Source organism: Callithrix jacchus, chromosome 18 (assembly GCF_049354715.1).
Source record: "Callithrix jacchus isolate 240 chromosome 18, calJac240_pri, whole genome shotgun sequence".
Taxonomy (NCBI): domain Eukaryota; kingdom Metazoa; phylum Chordata; class Mammalia; order Primates; family Cebidae; genus Callithrix; species Callithrix jacchus.
In genome coordinates this window covers 21,910,404-21,930,952 of record NC_133519.1, presented here as the reverse complement: position 1 = coordinate 21,930,952, position 20,549 = coordinate 21,910,404, and the positions used below count along the sequence as shown (strand labels likewise).

The following is a 20,549-nucleotide window of genomic DNA, read 5'->3' as shown; positions in this document are numbered from 1 at the left end:
GCCCCAAAAAATCACTATATTGTACATTTTAAATTAGTGAATTGTATGGTATGTGAACTACATCTCAATATAGCTATTAAGAAAGGAAGGAAGATAAAAGTTCATTTTCCAAAAACAGAAAGAAAGAAGGAAAGTAGCAAAGATCAAGTTTGCAGGGTAGGGCAGAAAGGCAAGAAGGAAGTAAAGGATCATGGGCATGGTCTCCAAGCTGCTGGGGAGGGCAGACAGCAGGACAAGGGCAGCAGAAAGGTCACTGGGGAGCTAAGAGCATCCTCAAGGCAACAAAGGTGTAAGGGGAAGGCAAGTGATTATAGCCAATGAAAGTATTCTGAAAGTTTGAGTCTTGGGAGTAGCAGCATTATAGTAAGCAATAGTAAACAGTGAGTGAAATCTGATTAGGGTCCTGGCTACAGATAACTGGCAAAGGTTATCAGTAAATGTGGCTGCATGATTTTGGCCATTAAAAAGGACTGGGACATTGTGGGCAAAGGAGCTACAAATGAAAGCCATAAAATCATGAAATGTATGGCTAAAGTGGAAATAGATTTGTCCATCAAATCCCAAGATACCAGGTGGGGAGGAACACTCTGGGACACCTGAGAGCAATGTAAAGACAAATAAAACAGGTGTCATTTCAGAGCGGTACTGTATCTGTGGAACTCACTGCTCCACACACACCCCAAAACAAGGGGGTCTGGGCAGAAGATAACAGTGTTTTTTAAAACATCTGAAAAAGCCTAAGAAAGTGAAATACATCTCCTCCTTAATGATGACATCAGAAAATACATCAGTCCCTTTCCCCAAATTGCTACTATTCCAGAACCCTAGAAGACAGGACCCTTAATCTATGTGGAGAGAAGGGAGAAAGGGGACATAAACACCCAGTGTATAATGGAATGGGCTTTGAGAGCTCTATACCATGCCATGCAGACTCAGATGAGTCAGGGATACCCCATTTATGGTAAGCAAATGTCATTCATCTGGAAGCCCTCATGACAGTATGTGCAAAAGACATCCACAGGCATCCTGCTGAGATTACTGGAATCTCTAAAATCCACATCAGGGGAACCATCAACCAATGAGGCCAGGTAGCAAGGAAGGAAATATAGCTAGAGAATCCAGCTTCAATCTAACCAAATGATCCCAAACCACAAAATCACTCAGCAATGATATTTACTGCTTTCAGACTTTCCACAATTGGTCATTTCTTCCACTTGACAATTTTTTATTGCAACTATGTGTGTACCTTTTGCTGAGGCTTGGGAGGGGGAAGATACACAGAAGCATGAGACAAGGTTCTCAAAGAACATTCCATATTACCAAAGATATACACAGAGAAAAAAAAACAGAATTTTGTGTGGTGAACAGCTTCAGCAATATCTCTCATCCCACGTGCAATCTTGCAATGTAAACTTGACATTCCATCAAGAAGTGGGGCCTATTTCTCTTCCCCAGTAGCCTGATTTGACTAACAGGATGTGACAGAAGTGGCCCTATGGTAACTCAGAAAGGCCCAACCTTAAGAGCTTCTGCTTTCCTGCTTGGAACACCCCCTACTGAAAGCAAGCCGCCAAACAAAAGGGCCACCATGCTGTGAGGAAATCCAAGCCAGCCAGTGGAGAAAATAGTCATGTGAAGGACCACCAAGGCACAGCCATATGAGTGAAGCCTTCTTGCACCTTCCAGCCCAGCTTTAGATGAATGCAGCAAAGTGAATGATCGATCAACATCATATGCAATGGAAGAACAGTCCAGCCAAGCCCGGCCTGAATTCCTGAGCCATAATTCATAAACAAATTAGCCAGGCGCGGTGGCTCAAGCCTGTAATCCCAGCACTTTGGGAGGCTGAGGTGGGCGGATCACCAGGTCAAGAGATCGAGACCACCCTGGCCAACATGGTGAAACCCCATCTCTACTAAAAATACAAAAATTAGCTGGGTGTGGTGGCATGCGCCTGTAGTCCCAGCTACTTGGGAGGCTGAGGCAGGAGAATTGCTTGAACCCGGGAGGTGGAGGTTGCAGTGAGCCAAGATTGTGCCACTGCACTCCAGCCTGGCGCCTGGCAACAGAGCAAGACTCTGTCTCAAAAAACAAAAACAAATTAAACAGTTGTTGTTTCAAGCTACTGAGTCTTGAAGTAGTTTATTTTGAAGTGATGGATAACTGAAGCCAGTTTGGAGCCAGGGAACCAGGGATAAGTCCTGTTTCCGTTATTATCTGACTATGCGACCTTGGGTCAATGACTTCCCCTCTGAATTTCAATTTCCTCATCTGTACAATGGGGTGGGGGGTGGGGGCAGTGTACTAAATGAGCCATGGTGCTTTCCAGTTCTGACTGTCTGTATCATACATGCAGGTATTAGGGAACAATCTAGGCAGTAAGTGTTTGGACTACAAAGGGAGCAACTATTAATTCTTCAGGATCGAGTGAGCCTTGGAGGAGGTGAAAGAACCATGGACCTGGAGTCAAAAGCCCTGGAGTGTGAGGATTAAATGAGGCAGTGGCTAGAACAATACATGGCACATAATAAGTGCTCAATAAGTATCATTCGCTGACACATCCATTTGTAACTCTGGACAAATTAATCTCTCTGATCCCCATTTTTTAGTCTGAAAATTTGAGATAACACTGTTATACTGTTTCTATAAGAGGAAATGTCTTTGTATGTAAAAGTCCCATGCGAATCAAAAATCACCTACAGATATAAGACATAGCTATTATTAATACTCTTATTATCCTTTGTACCATTAGCATCAAAAGTCGCTTTCTCACCAAGAGAGAATAGACAGTCAGTTGATGGCACTGGCCACCAGGAAGGCATACTGGGAGATCAGGAGGCAAGTTCTAAGGAGCCACAGGCTCTCAGGGCATGTGAGATTTACCCACCTGCCAGCACCAGTCAGTGAACTAGGTGCCCACTCTGAACACAGACAGTAGGTTTCCCTGGCAAGCAGCTCTCAGCCCAAAGGAAAATCTGGAAATGGCCAAGCATTAAAAGTTTGACCCAGGCATGGTGGCTCACTCCTATAATCCCAGCCTTTGGGAGGCCAAGGTGGGTGGATCACCTGAGGTCAGGAGTTCAAGACCAGCCTGACCAACACAGAGAAACCCCATCTCTACTAAAAATACAAAATTAGCTGGGTGTGGTGGTGCATGCCAGCTACTTGGGAGGCCAAGGCAGGAGAATCGCTTGAACCCAGGAGGCAGAGGTTGCAGCGAGCCAAGATCATGCCCTTGTACTCCAGCCCGGGCAACAAGAGCAAAACTCCTCAAAAATAAATAAATACATAAATGTTTGAGTAATTTCCTATACCAAAGTCCTAAAGGCCAGCAATCTGAGAACACTCCACTAGAGAGCTGTGAATCAAATCAGGGGCCAACATAGAGTGAATATTCCATTAAAATTATTGAATGAAAAGGCACTGGATTTGGGAGTCTGGAGTCAAAGCCCCAAGCTTAAATCTTGGCTTTGTCATAGATGTGAACACTAAGGCAACAACCTCCCTGAGCCTACATCCTCATTTATAAAATAGGCATAAGGAGACCCATCTCCTAGGGAAGTAGTGAGAATTAAATGAGGTCTTGCAGGTGAAAAAATCTAAGATTCCACTTGATAACTAAACACAAGGTTTTTTAAGTGCACAGAACCTCTGCCACCCAGATGCCCTTCAATCCTAACCCAATACCTTTCAATCTCTGCAGAACCCTGAAAATGAGTGGCGTACATCCAAAGGAACACTCAATCCAATGTTGATTCTGAAAAACTGCCAGCCCTTGGGAGAGAAAGAGCTGCACTCATTTACCAAGGGTACCTGACAAGGCAACAATAATACATTTGCATTTTCCAGCCTGCACTTTTCCAAAACAAGGGAAGACTGTGATATGGATTTAACCCTGAAATCCCAGTGATTGTGTAGTTGCACAGACACTGCTCTACAGGGATGTGGAAAACAGCCAGAGAAGGCTCTTACCAGGTACATGTGGGACAAAAACGCTTGTGCTTCCACCTCTGCTCGAGTCTTGACAAACATGGTGTTTGAATGTGCCAGTGTGCAGCATCAGTTACAAAGAGCTGGGATTTAGGACCTAGTCCTCAAAGTCAGCCTTTGCCCAAAGAAGCTCCACCATGCCCCTTACCTTATCGTATGCTCTTGTCCTTTCTTCTCTGCCTCATCACTCCCAAAACAGGATCATTGGTCCCCTATATCTGATTTGCATTGGGAAAACAGCTAGGACCAACTGCGGCTCCCCCTCCTCTCACTGACCACCACTGCCTGTGAATGTGGGGAAGTTGCTATAGGAACTACATCACACAGCCCCCAGACATTTGCTTAGAAAATCAACTGCACATTTGGGAAAGGGAGAGTAAGATCCAGCAAGTTGGAGGCAACCCTCAAGCCCAGTACTTCTCAAAGTCTGGCCACAATCACCTGCATCATATCACCTAGAATGCTCGTTAAAGGTACAGAGTCCTGGGGTCCCCCAAGATGTGTCAAATTAGAATTGGGGTGTGGCAAGACTCAAACTTGTTAACCCCCTCACCTCATGCACACTAGGTTTTTGAGACCAAACACAGAGGACTGAACTGTGAGAAAATAAAAAGGCTTAAAATGCATTTATTTATTTATTTTTCTGAGACAGGGTCTCTCTCTCCCATGCTGGAGTGCAGTGGTGCAATCATAGCTTACTGCAGCCTCTAACTCCTGGGCTCAGGCGATCCTCCCACCTTGGCCTCCCAAAGTGCTAGAATTACAGGCAAGAGCCACCATTCTCAGCCTTAAAAACACTTTAAATCTGATCTCCCTTCTTACCCTCATACTTGTAAAACAGGTACCGGTGAGCCAAACAAAACACAAGCCAATTTCCAAGTTTATGTATGTCCAGGAAAATTAAATCATAACCCTGATGAAAACTCATACTTTAAAATAAAAACTCCTGCTCACCCAATCAACAGGCCTGGACAAAAATTAACCCAAGCATACCATCTTAGACCCACCGACCAGATCTATTCTGAGAGATGTGAAAAGTGAGATAAGATCTTGGCTGCAGCCCCACTCTGTCCCAGCCATATCCAGCAATTCAGCTCTGCATTCCACGGCAGGGTTTCATGTTTCGGAGGTTGGGGGGGCGAGCAGTTCTCCTAGCTCTAGCAAATATGGCTGGGGTAAGGTTATTTAGGGGGAAAAGAAAAAGGTGAGTATCACCAACTCACCCATCTACATGAGAAAAAAAAATCTAAATAAACTGACCACACTGGGCACATGTCAGACACCCAAAAAATGTGTGAATTGAAAGAAGGAGACACCTGATGGAATAATCCTTTCTTGAGATGCTAACAGCCTGCACATACACCATCATGAAAGAGAAAAAGGGAACAAAGAGTCAAATTGTCTCCACATCCAAAGTACAATGTTTTCAAAACCGGCAAGCCCCGGCCTACTTAGAGGGGCAATACTTCTTCACCGACAGGCACGCTGTAGGTGCCGAATGTCCCTGAGTCTTTTACATCACAGAAGAGATCAAGTGTCTTGAAGGAAGAGCAGAAGCACTTTTCCACAGAAAAAGCACTCTTTCCTGGTGATGGGCAGTGGGAACCGCCACTGCAATTTCAGAGGCCAGAACCCCCCACTCAGGGAAGTGTATCGCAGGGGGGTCAGCCTTCCTCACACCTGATGAACCAGGACCGAGGCTTCTGCTCCACCCCTCCCCCAACGGCGGACCCGAGGCTCCGACCTCAGCTGAAAATTCCAGTCATCCCTGCTATATTATTCAGTAACAGTCCCCTACTAGATGCTGAAACTTAACATTAAGCCACAAACCTAGCAAACAGGATAGCTTTCACCACTGCCTTCAGTGACTGGCACATGCAGAGAGGAGTCTGGCAAATTAGGCATTTAGGAAGTGACTCTGACACCTAGACCCGGTTACCTGGAGTATGTGTGTATGTATGTGTGTGTATATATATATATATATATATATATATATATATATTTTTTTTTTTTAATCTGTATTCTTGTCTTCAATTAACAAGCGGGTATTCCTCTTTTAAAAGACCTTCCTGAAAGCACCTCTCCCATGGGAGCCCAGCAGGTAAATAACACTACAGCTTCCTTGAACCGATTCCAAAGGACCCGGTGCCCAGGCTGCGCTCACTCGCCGGCTTCTCCTCCGCTGGAGGAGGGATCCGGGAAGTAACTCAATCCAGTCCTAGGCGGGTAAGGATGGGGGAGTCTGCAGGTGGGAAGGGGGAGGTGAGGCAATACTGCTCAAACTTTGCAGTTTCTCTTGAGTAGTTCTGGGCAGGAGCCCGCGGAATTACAGACTCAGAAGGGAGAGTCACCCTCCCTAAGAAAAAGGCCCCCAAATCGGCCTAACCCACCAGCTATGGATCCAGGACGGCTGTGCATCCCATCCACTCAGACATGCCCCCCTCCCCGGTAGCACCCTCCCCGGGGCCCCCTCACCTTGGCCTCAAAGCAGATGCCGTGCTGGAAGGCGTCCTCGTTGTGCAAAGGGATCCGCAGGTCGTGCCCATCGTCCACAAGGTTGTATTTGGTTTTGCTGGGCATGGTGACCCGCGGCGGACCCGCTCCTCCGGAGGCGGCGGCGGCTGCAGAAGGGGGCTGACGAGACCCCAGGGAGGGGAGACGGGAGCTGGGCGCGGCGACGCGTGGCGGGGCCTGGGGGCGCGGGACGGGGTACGCCCTGGCCGCGCGGCGGCGAGGCGGCCCGACCCGGAGCGGTGCCGAGGGCCGAGCGGCAGCGGGCTGCGCGGATGCGGGCGACGCGAGCGGCGCTGTGGTCGCGCAATTCCTGCCGGCGAGGAGGGCAGCGGGGGAGGAGGTGGCGGCGGGAGCTGGCGGTGCGGCGCCCCAGCGGTGGGACGGGAGCAGTAGGCGCAAGGCCCGAAGCGGGACTGGGCGCGGCTCCGGCCCAGAGCAGTGGAACCGACGGCCCGGGACAAGGAAGAAAAGGCGACGGCGGCGGTGGCGGTGGCTGTGGCTGTGGCTGTGGCGGCGGAGCTGGGTGCCTGTCACGGAGACGCTGGATCAGCCGCCAGCGAGCGGCTCCTCCTGCAGGGCGGGCCCAGGCCGGCTCCTCCCGCCAGGCCCTGAGGCCCCGCCCACCGCCGGGTCCGCCCCCGCGCTGCCAGCAGAGCAGGTGAAAGTCCCCGGGAGCGCCGGGCCCCGCCCTGCCCGCGCCCCCGGCCGCGCGCGCCGGCAACTTCGCCTCGGCCACAGACGGTCGGGATCTTTGGTGCCCTAGCTCAGCCGATTTTCCTTCTTTTAACGGTCACACTCAGCCGGAGCTACTGATGACCGAGGCGGCATGGCCTTGGAGTTTTTGTTTTTGTTTTTGTTTTTGAAGAGCGGGGAGGGGCCGTGTTTATTGTTTTGTTCTTGTGTTTTACCAGGAAGGCCAAGTCTTGTCCCAGATATCCCAAATCTGGGCCCTCATTAATTCTCAGAGTCCCCTTTCTCGAAAGGCAAGACTGCACCCAGATAAAGGACTATCTCACGCCCTTTTTGTTCCTATGTGACTTGGTAATAGGGCTTAGGGATGCTTTTAGGGAAGGTTTTAACATTTAAAAGCCATCGGCCTTGTAGAAATGGGGAAGGCAGAAAGGAGTACTAAGGACAAGAGAATCCAGAACAATTTTATATTCTGGACTGTCTACAACTGGATATGGACAAAATGAGCTTCCAAATTATTTCCAGCTAGTATATTATGGTTCCCATCTTAGTAAATGCTGGAGTTCAATTTGCCTATTTTAAGAAGGGGCCTAGTCACTTTTCTCCTTTACATAAAGAGTTTTTGAGAAAAGTTGTCTAATTATCTCCTTCTTGGCAGATATCGGGTAATGAAAGGGTTGTATCCTGGCCGGGCACGGTGGCTCACGCCTGTAATCCCAGCACTTTGGGAGGCCAGGGCGGTGGATCTCGAGGTCAGGAGTTCAAGACCAGCCTGGCCACCATAGTGAAACCCCGTCTCCACTAAAAATACAAAAAAAAAAAAGAAAGTGTTGTATCCTATGTGTTCAGTTTCTTAACAGTACAAGATGTGCAAATGAGCTATAGGAGTTCATGGCCAGATATTCACTATCTGTCAAAACACCATAGGTGGAGTTGCATGATAGCTGTAATATACATAACTAATTCTAAAAGTAACCAGCCAAGCCAGTGCCAAAGCGAGTCAAATCTGAGATCCCTTGGACCAGATGATCGGAATCTCTGTTGAATTCATCACCTTAAACCTACTTTTAGCTGGGCACAGTGGCTTACTCCTGTAATCCCAGCACTTTGGGAGGTTGAGGTGGGCAGATCATGAGGTCAGGAGTTTGAGACCAGCCTGACCAACAAGGTGAAACTGTCTCTACTAAAAATACAAAAATTAGCCGGGCATGGTGGTGCTCCTGTAATCCCAGCTACTCAGGAGGCTGAAGCAGGAGAATCGGGGAGGCAGAGATTGCAGTAAGCTAAGATTGCACCACTGCACTCCAGCCTGGGTGACGGACCAAGACTCCGTCTCAAAGAAAAAAAAAACATACTTTTAGTGCCCTGTGTAGACATCCACCCAAGACAACTCAAAGACCAAACATTATTGATTATTGATTGGTTGTTGTATAGGCCAGTCTTGGAATCACCGTAAAGCATAACAGTGAAACTGCTCGTAAAAGACATGCCTTCCTATACCATTTCCATGACAGATTTATACAAGAGAATACATTATTGCCATGATTGCATTTCTCATTTTGTCCCAAAGTGCTAAAGTACAATTGTCCTTAACTTGATAGTGCGTATTCCCTAACTGGTGAAATTACTGGTCAAGATGTAGCAACTTCCAGTATATCTCCTTAAATAAAAGCAAACTGATGATAGGGACAAATTAATCACATGCATTATGCTGTATAGATTTCATTATATTCATAAATATTAGTAAGAACCAAAAATAAGTTGCACTGAAGAAAGGCACCACTAACCTTTTTATAAATACCGGACATGAAAGTCTAATCAGGCACGTTTGACTCTTTGAATGTCAAAGTGGTTTTAATATGCATCGTAAATGTACTCTCTAAAACCTGGCACAGTAACTCAATAACTTAAAGGCAAGACCTTAAGTAACTACTTCATTTACATCTCATATTCTTTCCTGAATTTAAAATGTCCTCTGACTCCAAACGGCCTTTTTCTAGATTAATTTGGGTCTAACTGGACTGCCGAATTTTACCAGAATTTCATATCTAAGTCTGTAACACATTGTTTGTAGATAAAACACAAACAAAAAGGCTAAAATCCCAAAGGTATTTCAGGGTCTAGTACAGAGACTACTACAGAGTAGACAGCCAATAATTGTTAATGCAACCGAATAATAATAGATAATGATTATTCCCTTTCATTATGTGTCAGGCTTTGTTCTTAGAGTCTTACAGGTGTTATTTAATATACACACAACTCTACGGTTAGCCCTGTTTTACACAGAAACTGAGGCACAGAAGGGTTTAAATAACTTGCCCAAGGTCACACATGTAGAAAGGAATGGAACCAGAATTTGAATGCAGGTCAATTCTATGTCAAGAGGTGGTTCTGGTATGCCTGGATTGATAAGAAAAGCTTCATATCACAAATGAGATGCATGTCAAATTCAGAACCCATGTTTTATTTAGGCACATATGATTGCTAAGGTAATATTCATTCCATTTCAGTTATATGAAATGTTCTGGCTGGGTGCAGTGGCTCACGCCTATAATCCCAGCACTTTAGGAGGCCAAGGCAGGTGGATCATGAGGTCAAGAGATCAAGACCACCCTGGTCAACAAGGTGAAACCCCGTCTCTACTAAAAATACAAAAATTAGCTGGGCATGGTGGTGCGTGCCTGTAGTCCCAGCTTCTCAGGAGGCTGAGGCAGGAGAATTGCTTGAACCCAGAAGGCAGAGGTTGCGGTGAGCCGAGATCGTGCCATTGCACTCCAGTCTGGGTAACAACAGCGAAACTCCGTCTCAAAAAAAAAAAAAAAGAAATGTTCCAAAAACAAGAGTCTCGTTCTCTACCTTGGCCTCCACCTAATATAATGTCAGTGCCACATAGGCGTGAAAACACCCTTTTTCCAGAAACAATGGGCATCCAAAGTAATTTCCTTTTTTTTAAGCAGTGATTTCAATCTTGTTTTTACACCTTTAAATGTAACTGAATTTCACCCACAGTATTTCCAAACGCATTTTAAAAAAGAAATCAAGTTTTATTTTATTTTTTTGAGACAGAGTTTCACTCTTGTTGCCAGGCTGGAGTGCAGTGGCATTATCTCCACTCCCTGCAACCTGAGTCTTCCCAGTTCAAGCAATTCTCCTGCCTCAGCACCACGTGTAGTAGGGATTACTGGCATAGGCCACCAATCCCAGCTATTTTTTTTCTGTTCTTTTCTCTCTCTTTTTTTTTTTTTGGATTTTTAGTAGAGTCAGGATTTCACTGTGTTGGCCAGGCTGGTCTTGAACTCCTGACCTCAAATGATCCGCCCACCTCGGCCTCCCAAAGAGCTGGGATTACAGGCATGAGCTACCTCACCTGGCCTCAAGTTTTATTTCTTATCGTAAATGACAGTTACTTTTATCACTTTCCATACACTTCTGTATTTTAAACATTGCGTGATAAAAACTTTAATCTGAAGTATATTTAATTAAAATATAAATTGTCAATCATATAGTACTACTTATGTTAATTTTGTTTAAAAATTAATTGCAAAAAATTCCTGCATCACAGAACTTTAGAACCGGAAGTTACTTCAGAGATCATTTAATCCCGCTCCTTCATTTTAAAGACAAAGAACTAGAAGCCCACAGAGGGTAAGTAATTTACCTATCAAATTACACTATGAACTAGAGCTCCTAACTCAGTAATCTTTCTATCACTTAGTAATGGGTTATAAATGATTTGATAGCAAACTTTACTTTTAGCGCATATTTGGAAATGAGAAAATTAATTTGTTTTTGTTTTTTTTTTAAGACAGCGTTTCACTCTTGTTGCCAGGCTGGAGTGCAATGGTGCAGTCACAGCTCACTGCAACCTCCACCTCCCAGATTCAAGGGATTCAAGTGATTCTGCCTCAGCTTCCCAAGTCACTGGTATTACAGGCACCTGCCACCACACTTAGCTAATTTTTTTATTTTTAGTAGAGACAGGGTTTCACAATGTTGGTCAAGCTGGTCTTAAACTCCTGACCTCAGGTGATCCACCCACCCTGGCCTCTCAAAGTGCTGGGATTACAGGCATGAGCCACCGCACCCAGCCTTAATTTGCTTTTGATCATAAGTACCAGCTCCGACATGCTAAGTATTGCATGTGCATTGCCTCACTTAACCATATGAGACAGGTTATTCACATTTCACAGCAGAGGAATCTGAGGCTGAGAGAGGGAAGTAATTCGTGTAGGTCATAAAACATAAGTAGGAGTCCTTGCATGAGTAGAGCCAACAAAGAATGAAGAGTATGCCAGCTTGCTCAATACTATCCAGATATGCAGATGATAGAACTCACAAAATCTTAAACATTAACAACACATAATGATTTCACATTATTTTTTCATGTTTTACCTTTTTTTTAATTTTTTTTGGAATGAGAAAATAACTTTACTTCATTGTGGGAAGCATGTGAGTAGGGTGGGCAGATGTCCAGCCTCAGAACTTCTGGAACTGTTTCTTGGTGCCCAAGGCCTTGGTAACCTTGAACACGTTGAAGCCTGCCATCTTGCTCAGGGGCCTCCACTCACCCATTGTGACAGTGTCACTGATCTGGACATCCCTGAAGCAGGGGAGCAGGTGTATGGACATGTTCTTGTGGCGCTCGAAGTGGTTGTACTTGTGGATGTAGTGGAGGCAGTCTCAGTGATGACAGTGGTCCCCTGCATCTTCATCTTGGTCACCACGCCAGAGGATCTGCCCTCGAATGGAGACATTACCAGTGAAGGGGCATTTCTTGTCAATTTAGGTGCCCTCAATAGCCTCTTCGGGTGTCCTGAAGCCTGGACCGATGTTCTTGCAGTACCGCGGGAGCTTCTCCTTGCCAGTTTTTCTCAGCAGGACCCTCTTCTTGTTTTGAAAGACGGTCTGCTGCTTTTGGTAGGCACGCTCAGTCTGAACGGCCTCCATCTTCCTGGTCTCCTGAAAAAAGGCATGTTTTGCCATCTTTCCCTAACAGTGTTTCTCTGAGACTTACAGAGTTGGAAATCATTAGCCCATTTTTTAAAGTGGCAATAAAGACATTAAATGATTTATCTTTAGGAAAAAATAGCACCCTCTGTCACGTTTCTAACACAAGTTTGGTTTAGTATGATCTTTTACTACCTAAACAATAAAGTAATAATTTGGGATGTTTGCCCCATCCAAAAGATTATTCAGAACCGTAGTGCATATTGTGATGCTGGTTTACGTATTTTTTTCCCCTTATTGAAGCTAATTTTATCCATTACTACCCCCATACCAACAGCTAAGCCATTTGATTAATTTATTTTTGTTTCAAAGGTAAATCTCTCTTTCTACAAAAGAATGCATATTATGTTCTTATAAATTGATACTCTTTCAAATCAGCTTCCAGGTGGGAATGCCCATTGGGTTCCAAACTTTCCTCAACAGCTAGCTGATGCAGAAAACACGAGAGGAAAGACGCAAGGTGAGTGGGAAGCAGTAGCCAGAGCTACTTCCTCCTATAGCACTTCCTCACATCCCTGGAGCAGAACAGCAGGAAGCAAGCAGTATCAAAGGTCCTCTTGGAACACTTGTGGGGAATTAGGAGATCCAGGGAAAAGAGGGAGGGCTGAAGAATCTTGAGTTGAAGAAAGAAGTTTAGGTTCCTGGCAAGGTTTGAGTTCCCCTTCTCATGTAGATTTGTTCAGTAATCTCTACTGGATGGGGTAACCATTTCCTGCTCTTCGAATTCAGTATTCTCTTTCAAGTTAAAGGTAATAGCTGGATTTCTTAGTCCCACAGTATTTCAAGCAAAAAGTACTTATTAATTTGTCGACTCTGGGTCAAAAAGCCTTTTGGTCAAAGGCAATAAAATCATATTTAACAAGCATTCCTGCTGTAATAGTTTCCCAGTCATAGCGAGGAACGTAAGAAAGGTATACACTCTTCATGAGATGGACACTTTTTTTTTTTTTTTTTTTTGAGATGGAGTTTCGCTCTTGTTACCCAGGCTGGAGTGCAATGGCGCGATCTCGGCTCACCGCAACCTCCGCCTCTTGGGTTCAGGCAATTCTCCTGCCTCAGCCTCCTGAGTAGCTGGGATTACAGGCACGCGCCACCATGACCAGCTAATTTTTTGTATTTTTAGTAGAGACGGGGTTTCACCATGTCGACCTGGATGGTCTCCATCTCTTGACCTCGTGATCCGCTCGCCTCGGCCTCCCAAAGTGCTGGGATTACAGGCTTGAGCCACCGCGCCCGGCGAGATGGACACTTTTAAGTGCAGAAGGTAATATATGATCTACACCTAAAAATGAGGCACCCATCTCCAAGTGGCGTAGCAGGAAAGGATGAACACAAATCAGTAGGGTGGCATGGTCAGGAAAGGCCTCAGGGAAGAAGGTCAGGCTTACATTGGGCTTTAGAAAGGGAAAGGATTTTGATTTTAAAAAACATAAGAGGAGGAGGGCAGACATAGAGTCAGGGTCTACAGAGACATTAATCTGCAAAATGTCCTCAGGGAACAGTAAGGAGATAAGCTCTCAGGATGGAGAGTTCCAATTGGAGAGCCGTTAGTGATAAGACTGGGAACAGCGTCGGGAGACAGCCAGAGAGGCCTTCAACAGCTGGCTGAGATGACTGTACTCCATGGGATATTTTTGAACTGGGATGTGACCCGGGGTGCTAATGCAGAAAGATTACCTCCCCACCACCACCAAAAAATGAATAATTTTTTATTTAAGCTAAAATTGAGAAACATCTGAAGGGGATGATTGGATTTTCCATATTATAAGGTTATATAAAGAGTTGACCAGATAATCCTCAAGCTGGTCTCTTGTACCCACAAATGAAGGATGCTGAAAACAAAGCGGCCAATTATACTTCAGTATTATGGGTCCCAAGGTACCTTCACATTGCTCACTTCCAGATACTTTTTAATTCTTGCTTCCATTACTCATTGAGCGACAATGTTAGTATTATTTATATATGGTCCTTCGTTTGGTTTTCTGTTTGTTCATTGGTTTTAGTGCTTCATAATGGCAAAGAAATCTTGATGGAGAATTTTCTTTCATTTAGCTCCTCTACTAAAAATTGGGTTTAAGGCCCTCACTTTTACCTTTCCAAAGTTGTATCTGTATTCCTAAATCTAGGATTATTTACATTAATTATTTGTTTAAAACACAGAGTAAGCCCAGCTGTTACATTTAGAAAGTTGGGGCTTGTCTGCTCAACTAAATCTATCCTGTGTCGGTGTAACTGATCTTGCTTCCTCTTTATAAATCCCACATTCTTGAGATGACATGAGAGTTGTAAAAAGACTATGGAAAACCTTATAAATGCAGTATAGATTAATGTTATTTTCAGATCTCTTTGGAGGTGCAAAACTTTTAGGTAGTTTTGTAGTTGCTTTAAAAAAATAATGCTTACTCTGGACCCTCCAGTAGTGTCCTTTTAAAAAGCAAGAAAGAAGAGAAGAGATAAAAGAAAAGAAAAGAAGAATACAGAAGCATAGTGCAACCAGGTGTGTTTGGACCTTAATTTTTCCTGCCAGGTCCAAGATCTCCCACTTTGAGTTTTATATGTTCCGAGAGCTCAGTTTCAGTTACCCCAGACTTTGATTAGCATAACAGGTTCTCACCATACTCTGATATTGTCTTTTGAACTCCACATAAAGGGAATGGCACAATATGTTTTCTAAAAATTACAGGCATTTCAGGACAACTAGCAAATTAAGTGTTCAGGCCCCATCCAGATCCAGCGTTAGCAGTTTTCCATCATTAACAACTGCCTCACTCCCTTTAAAGGTCTTGTAATCGCTTTTATAAATCTCTTGACATCACCAGCTGGCCCCTCTCCACACCACTTGGAGCGTTTTTCTTGAAACAGTGCTGGAGGGGCCTCAGAATTTTCCACCTCTCTGAGCAGCCGTGCTGTGCCATTCACTGGCCAAAGGCAGCCTCTGTAATCTGAGCTTCACATAAATGATAACACTTTAACTGCAGCCAAGTTTAATTCAGAACAAATGTTCCCCATGCTCATACCTTTTTGGAAAAGCAGCCCAGTCTAACAGCTAGAACAGTGATGGGGGTCAGAGCGAGAGTGGGGGTGGGGTGGGATCTCTAAGTGCAAATCTGACTGCCCGTGCTAATATGCTAGGCTACTGTAGTCCAGTCATCTGCCTGCCTGTGGCCCCATGTCCATGTGTGAGATGGAGGCATAATTCTCCATCACCATCTATTGTACATCTACCATATATTCCAGGAAATGTTCTTACCAAGCCTGGAGGTAAAGTGGAGTATTTCTAGTTAGTCACATGTTCTGGTTAGTGGGAAGTTACCGTGGATAAAAGTTTACTGATGAGAAGACTATCATAAAAAGCTTGTTTCTCAGCAGACATTTGTACACCCATGTTCATAGCAGCATTAGTCATCTAAGTTCCTCAAAAGCAGAAACAACTCAAATGTTCGTCAATAGATGAATGGGTTAAACAAAATGTAGTGTATATGTGTAATGGCACATTATTCAGCCTCAAAAAGAAAGGAAATTCTGACATATACTACAACATGGAAAAACTTGAGGACATTAGGCCAAGTTAAATAAGCCAGTCACAAAAGGACAATTATGATTCCACTTATATGGAGTACCTATAACAAGGAAATTCATAGAAACAGAAAACAGAATAGAGGTTACCAGAAGCCAGGAGAAGGGGTTAATGTATAGCTATTGTTTAATGGGCATAGAGTTTCTGTTTGAGATGATAACAGTTATGGAGATAGTGGGGAATGCATTTAATGTCACTGAATTGTTAACTTAAAAATGGTTAAAATAAGCCAGGGTGAGGTGGATCACACCTGTAATCCCAACACTTTAGGAGGCAGAGGTAGGTGGATTATTTGAGCTCAGGAGTTTAAGACCAGCCTGGGCAACAAGGCAAAACCCCATCTCTACAAAAAATACAAAAATTAGCGAAGTGTGGTGATGTGCACTTATAGTCCCAGCTACTTAGGAGGCTGAGGTGGCAGGATCGCTTGAACCCAGGAAGTGGTTGCTGTGAGCCAAGATCACCTACTGCACTCCAGCCTGGGCGACAGAGTGAAATCTTGTCAACAACAACAACAACAAAAGATTAAAATGGCTTTTTAAAAAGCATGTTTCCATCACATACTGGGACCTGGGGGGTGGGGGGCTAGAGGAAGAATAGCGGGGTGGGGGGGATTGAGGAGGGATAGCATTAAGAGAAATACCTAATGCAGGTGAGAGGGCAATGGATGCAGCAAGATACCGTGGCACATGTATACCTATGTGGCAAACCTGCACGATCTGCACATGGACCCCAGAACTTAAAGTATAATAAATAATTTTTTAAAAGTCATGTTCCAAAAGATATTATAACACTTCCTTAAATAAGGTATTTGGGTTTCTTGTGTAACTACAGGGTCACTGTTAGGAATATCAACCATTATTCTGATGATGAGCAAAAAAGTTCTGACTAAATACTCTGGTCAGAAATTCTAATTGAGACTATCTTCAATTGACAAATATGTACTACTTGTGACATTCAAATTCTTCAGAAAACCAGTTAGAATATTAAACAGACTAATAAAAATGCCACACTTTGGGATATTAGAAAACCTGAAACCCCACTTGAGACCATCTCAGGTGCTATCCAAGGCATGGTTATTTCCATGGGGATTTTGAAATATCTTATTTCTTGAAGGGTTATATGAAACTGAACACCAACAGCAGGGTAAACCATCTCTTATATTGGAGATGGATTTTAATTCATTCAGTGTGCATTTAGGAAGGCTTGCTATGTGCCATGGTTCTGTGAGACATCTGATCATTTAACCAACAGATATTTATTAGTTGCTGACTGGGTGCTCTGTGAATGGCTCTTCACAGTGGAAAGAAATAGATGAAATGATTCTTGTTCTGGAGGAACTCGCTTTGATCCATCAAGGAGTTAAGACTGGTATTCAGATGGTACAAAAATAAAGCAGTAAAAGTGCTTCAGAGGGCACAGAAGTGATGCCATGGAGTTCAGAGCAGGAGAGATCACTTTGTCTGGCAGCCAGGGGTGGGTGGAGGTGAAGAGCGGGAGGAGACACAGAAAATGTCATGAAGGAGGCAGTATTTGAGCTTGGCATTAAAGGATTCTATTAATTCCATGGGCAAGATCAGAAAAGCCCATTCCAGGTAGAGGAAGCAGCCAATCAGACTCTTGCTGACCGTCACTCAATGGTCACAGTCCCCTCCTGTCCCCTCTGCAGATGCATTTTGAGATTACCTGAGACTTCGTGGTCAACCAATGAGTCCTGCTCAGTTGTCCACTGAGCTCTGCAGCCCTTCCCGAGTTACTTCCAGGGGCCTGGCCACAGAGGATTAGAAGTGAGATGAGCCAGTCTTGCCAAGACCTGTCTGAGCTCAGACCTCTGTCCTGTGGCTTTGTATCTTGGGCCAGAAAATGATGAGGGTCCCAACAAAGGACTTATCCTCCTATTTTAGCCAATGGAGGACAAAGAGAGAAAAGGTTGTTATTTGTTTCAGGGTCACAATTCCTCCAAGAAAAGAAAGTGTAATGCTCTGGGCAGAGAATGAAGTCTGAACTTGTCCACCAGCCTACTTTACACATTTGTGCATGCACATGCGTGCATACACACATACATGATTTCATTGGCAAGAAGGAATTGTACCACCTCTGTTCTGTACTCACTGGCAAGATGAAAATTCTTTATTTCACAACACAAATCCCCTAGCAGTGATTACCCCTTGATATCTGAGCATTGCACTCTGATAGCACATGTTTCCTTGACGTCTGCTTTTGTGGAGGGAAGGTGGGCCTGGCCCCCCAAGGAGGGGAGGGGAAAGCATATGCCACATGCTTGAAGGTGCCCAGCACTTTTACTGATCTTATCTCCTTTAACCCTCACACCTGCTCTGGAGGCCAGGCGTTACTGACTCTACTTGTAACTAAGACTTCAAACTCATGCTCATATGTTTAAAGTCCACGTGGCATCGAAGTGTGGAAAAAGATGCAGGAAGAGGCACCAGAGGCAAACTTTTCCAATTGTGCAATTTTGCCCAGAGTTGACCCCATGCATGTGTGTTTATGTATGAACACACACTCATACACACACACACACACATACACACATAGAAGTGTAGCAAAGACTTGTAAGTAGGAGTCCAGTCATCACACTGCCTAAGTTTAAATTTTGGTCCATCACTTATGAGCTCTGTAACCTTGATAACATAACCTCTCTGTGCCTTAGCTTCCTCATCTGTAAACCGGAAACAATTATTGTATGATGTTTGAGATGCCTCATAATAATATGGGATGGGGGAGATAGATGAGGGTACAAATGAAACAAAATTGGCCATCAGTTGATTATTGTTGACAAGTTGATAATTTTTGTACATGGGGGTTCGTTATATTTTTTGCTCTACTTTTGTATATGTTTGAAATTTTCCGTCTTAAAAACTTTTAAGCAGCATGATTCATAACAGTCAAAAGGTGGAAACAACTCAAATATCTATCAACAGATAAGTGGATAAGCAAAATGTGGTTTATATTTCATGAAATATTATTTCAATGATTATTTCAATTATTTACATATTATGAAATATTATTCAGCCTTAATAAAGAAGGAAATGCTGACACATACTACAATGTGGGTGAAACTTTAGGAATTATACATGCTAAATAAAATAAGGCAGTCAAAGGCCGGGAACGATGGCTCACACCTGTAATCCCAGCACTTTGGGAGGCCGAGGTGGGCAGATCACAAGATCAGGAGTTTGAGACCAGCCTAACAAACATGGTGAAACCCCATCTCTACTAAAAATACAAACATTAGCAGGGCATGGTGGTGCATGCCTGTAGTCCCAGCTACTTGGGAGGCTGAGGCAGAAGAATCACTTGAACCTGGGAAGGCAGAGGTTGCAGTGAACCAAGATTGTGCCACTGCACTCCAGCCTGGGTGACAGAGCAAGACTCCATCTCAAAAATAATAATAATAATAAAATAAAATAAGTCAGTCACAAAATGACAAATATTGTATGATTCTACTTGTATGATGTGCTTAGTATAGGCAATTTCATGGAGACAGAAAGTAGAAGAGTGGTCACCAGGGCCTGGAAGGAAGGGGTAATGGGGAGTTAGAGTTTAACAGGTACAGAATTTCTGTTTGGGATGATGAAAACGTTGTAGAAATGAATAGTGGTAACAGCCATGTAACATTGCAAATGTACTCAATGCCATTGAACTGCACACTTAAAAATCGTTAAGCTAAATTTTGTTATGTATATTTTACAATTAAAAATTTAAGTTTAAAACTATGAGATTATGCATGTAAAATAGTTTCTGGCATGTTGTAAGCTCTCAGTTGATATCTGTTATTATTAGATGCATGTCATGGTGGCATTAGTGGTGCATTGAGACAAGAAGATCCATTCAGCCTTTCAAAGACGTGTTTTGGGACGACATTACATTGGCTGGTCCCTGGGATTTGTTCTCCTAAGCTGTGTTTCCAAACCTAAACATGCCTATATTACTTGGCTCTGAAACTGTGGTGTATGCAATTTCTTGGCACAGTAGGGAGGCACTCATGGCCTGGTGGGTTACAAAACAGTAAAGTTTTCTGGTCACGATGACTAGCTGTCATGTAGGTTATAGGTTACTCTGATGAGGTAGAAGTAGGTCTCCTGTGTAAAGTGGGGAACTAGCAGACAGTTTGTGGGTACCCCCCAGGTCCACTCCCAGCCTGTTACAAAAGGTGATTTCCGCAGACCAGCATGCCCTACCAGGCTGCCAAGTCGTAATGCAAGGATTCAGCCCACACACAGGTGCTCTTGAGCCCTTTTAAAAACTTAATTTGCTAACACCTGCAGTCACCCAGTAGCAGTAGTTACAGCAAGGCTGCAGGGGTCCCTCAAACACCGCCATGTGTGAATAGTAATAATCCTGGCACTCTGGTATACACCTACCATCTCTGCATTTCATAATAATAATAGCTTATTTTTCATCTATGCCTTAAAGTTTAAAAAGGCCCTTTTGTTTATATTTGTTTATATTTCACCTAATCCTTAGGAGAACCTTCTGAGAGAGGTACAAGTATGGTTCCCAGGGTGCAGAAGAGGAAACTGAGGGTCAGGAAGATTATAGGGTTTTTCCAAGATCACATAGGTATAAACACTGGAGCCAGGTCTGAAGGCAAGCCCCCCTCCATGCTTACCTCACATTTTCTGTGTATTCTTTCTCATTAATCCTTGACTTCCATAACCCACTCCACTGCACCCCTGTCTACCTGTGGCTCCCTTGATGGGAGAGACTTTCTGAAAGAAGACCTGTCTACAAAGCAAGACCAAAGAAA

At 44.1% G+C, this 20,549-nt stretch overlaps 1 protein-coding gene and 1 pseudogene across 17 annotated transcripts in view; both read right to left on the bottom strand.

The window, feature by feature from the left end:
- NOS1AP (nitric oxide synthase 1 adaptor protein) overlaps positions 1–7,029 on the bottom strand; it is a 298,625-nt gene extending 291,596 nt beyond the window's left edge. For all 17 annotated transcript variants that reach the window (XM_078356150.1, XM_078356154.1, XM_078356151.1 and 14 more), the window contains exon 1: positions 6,466–7,029. Coding sequence is in view for 7 of the 17 variants with exons in the window: in XM_035279293.3 (XP_035135184.2) it covers positions 6,466–6,570 (105 nt within the window). In the remaining 10 variants the exon portion in view is untranslated. The remainder of the gene's footprint in view (positions 1–6,465) is intronic.
- Positions 7,030–11,627: 4,598 nt separating this feature from the next.
- On the bottom strand, positions 11,628–12,141 carry LOC100390107 (small ribosomal subunit protein uS17 pseudogene; annotated as a pseudogene).
- Positions 12,142–20,549: the final 8,408 nt, after the last annotated feature.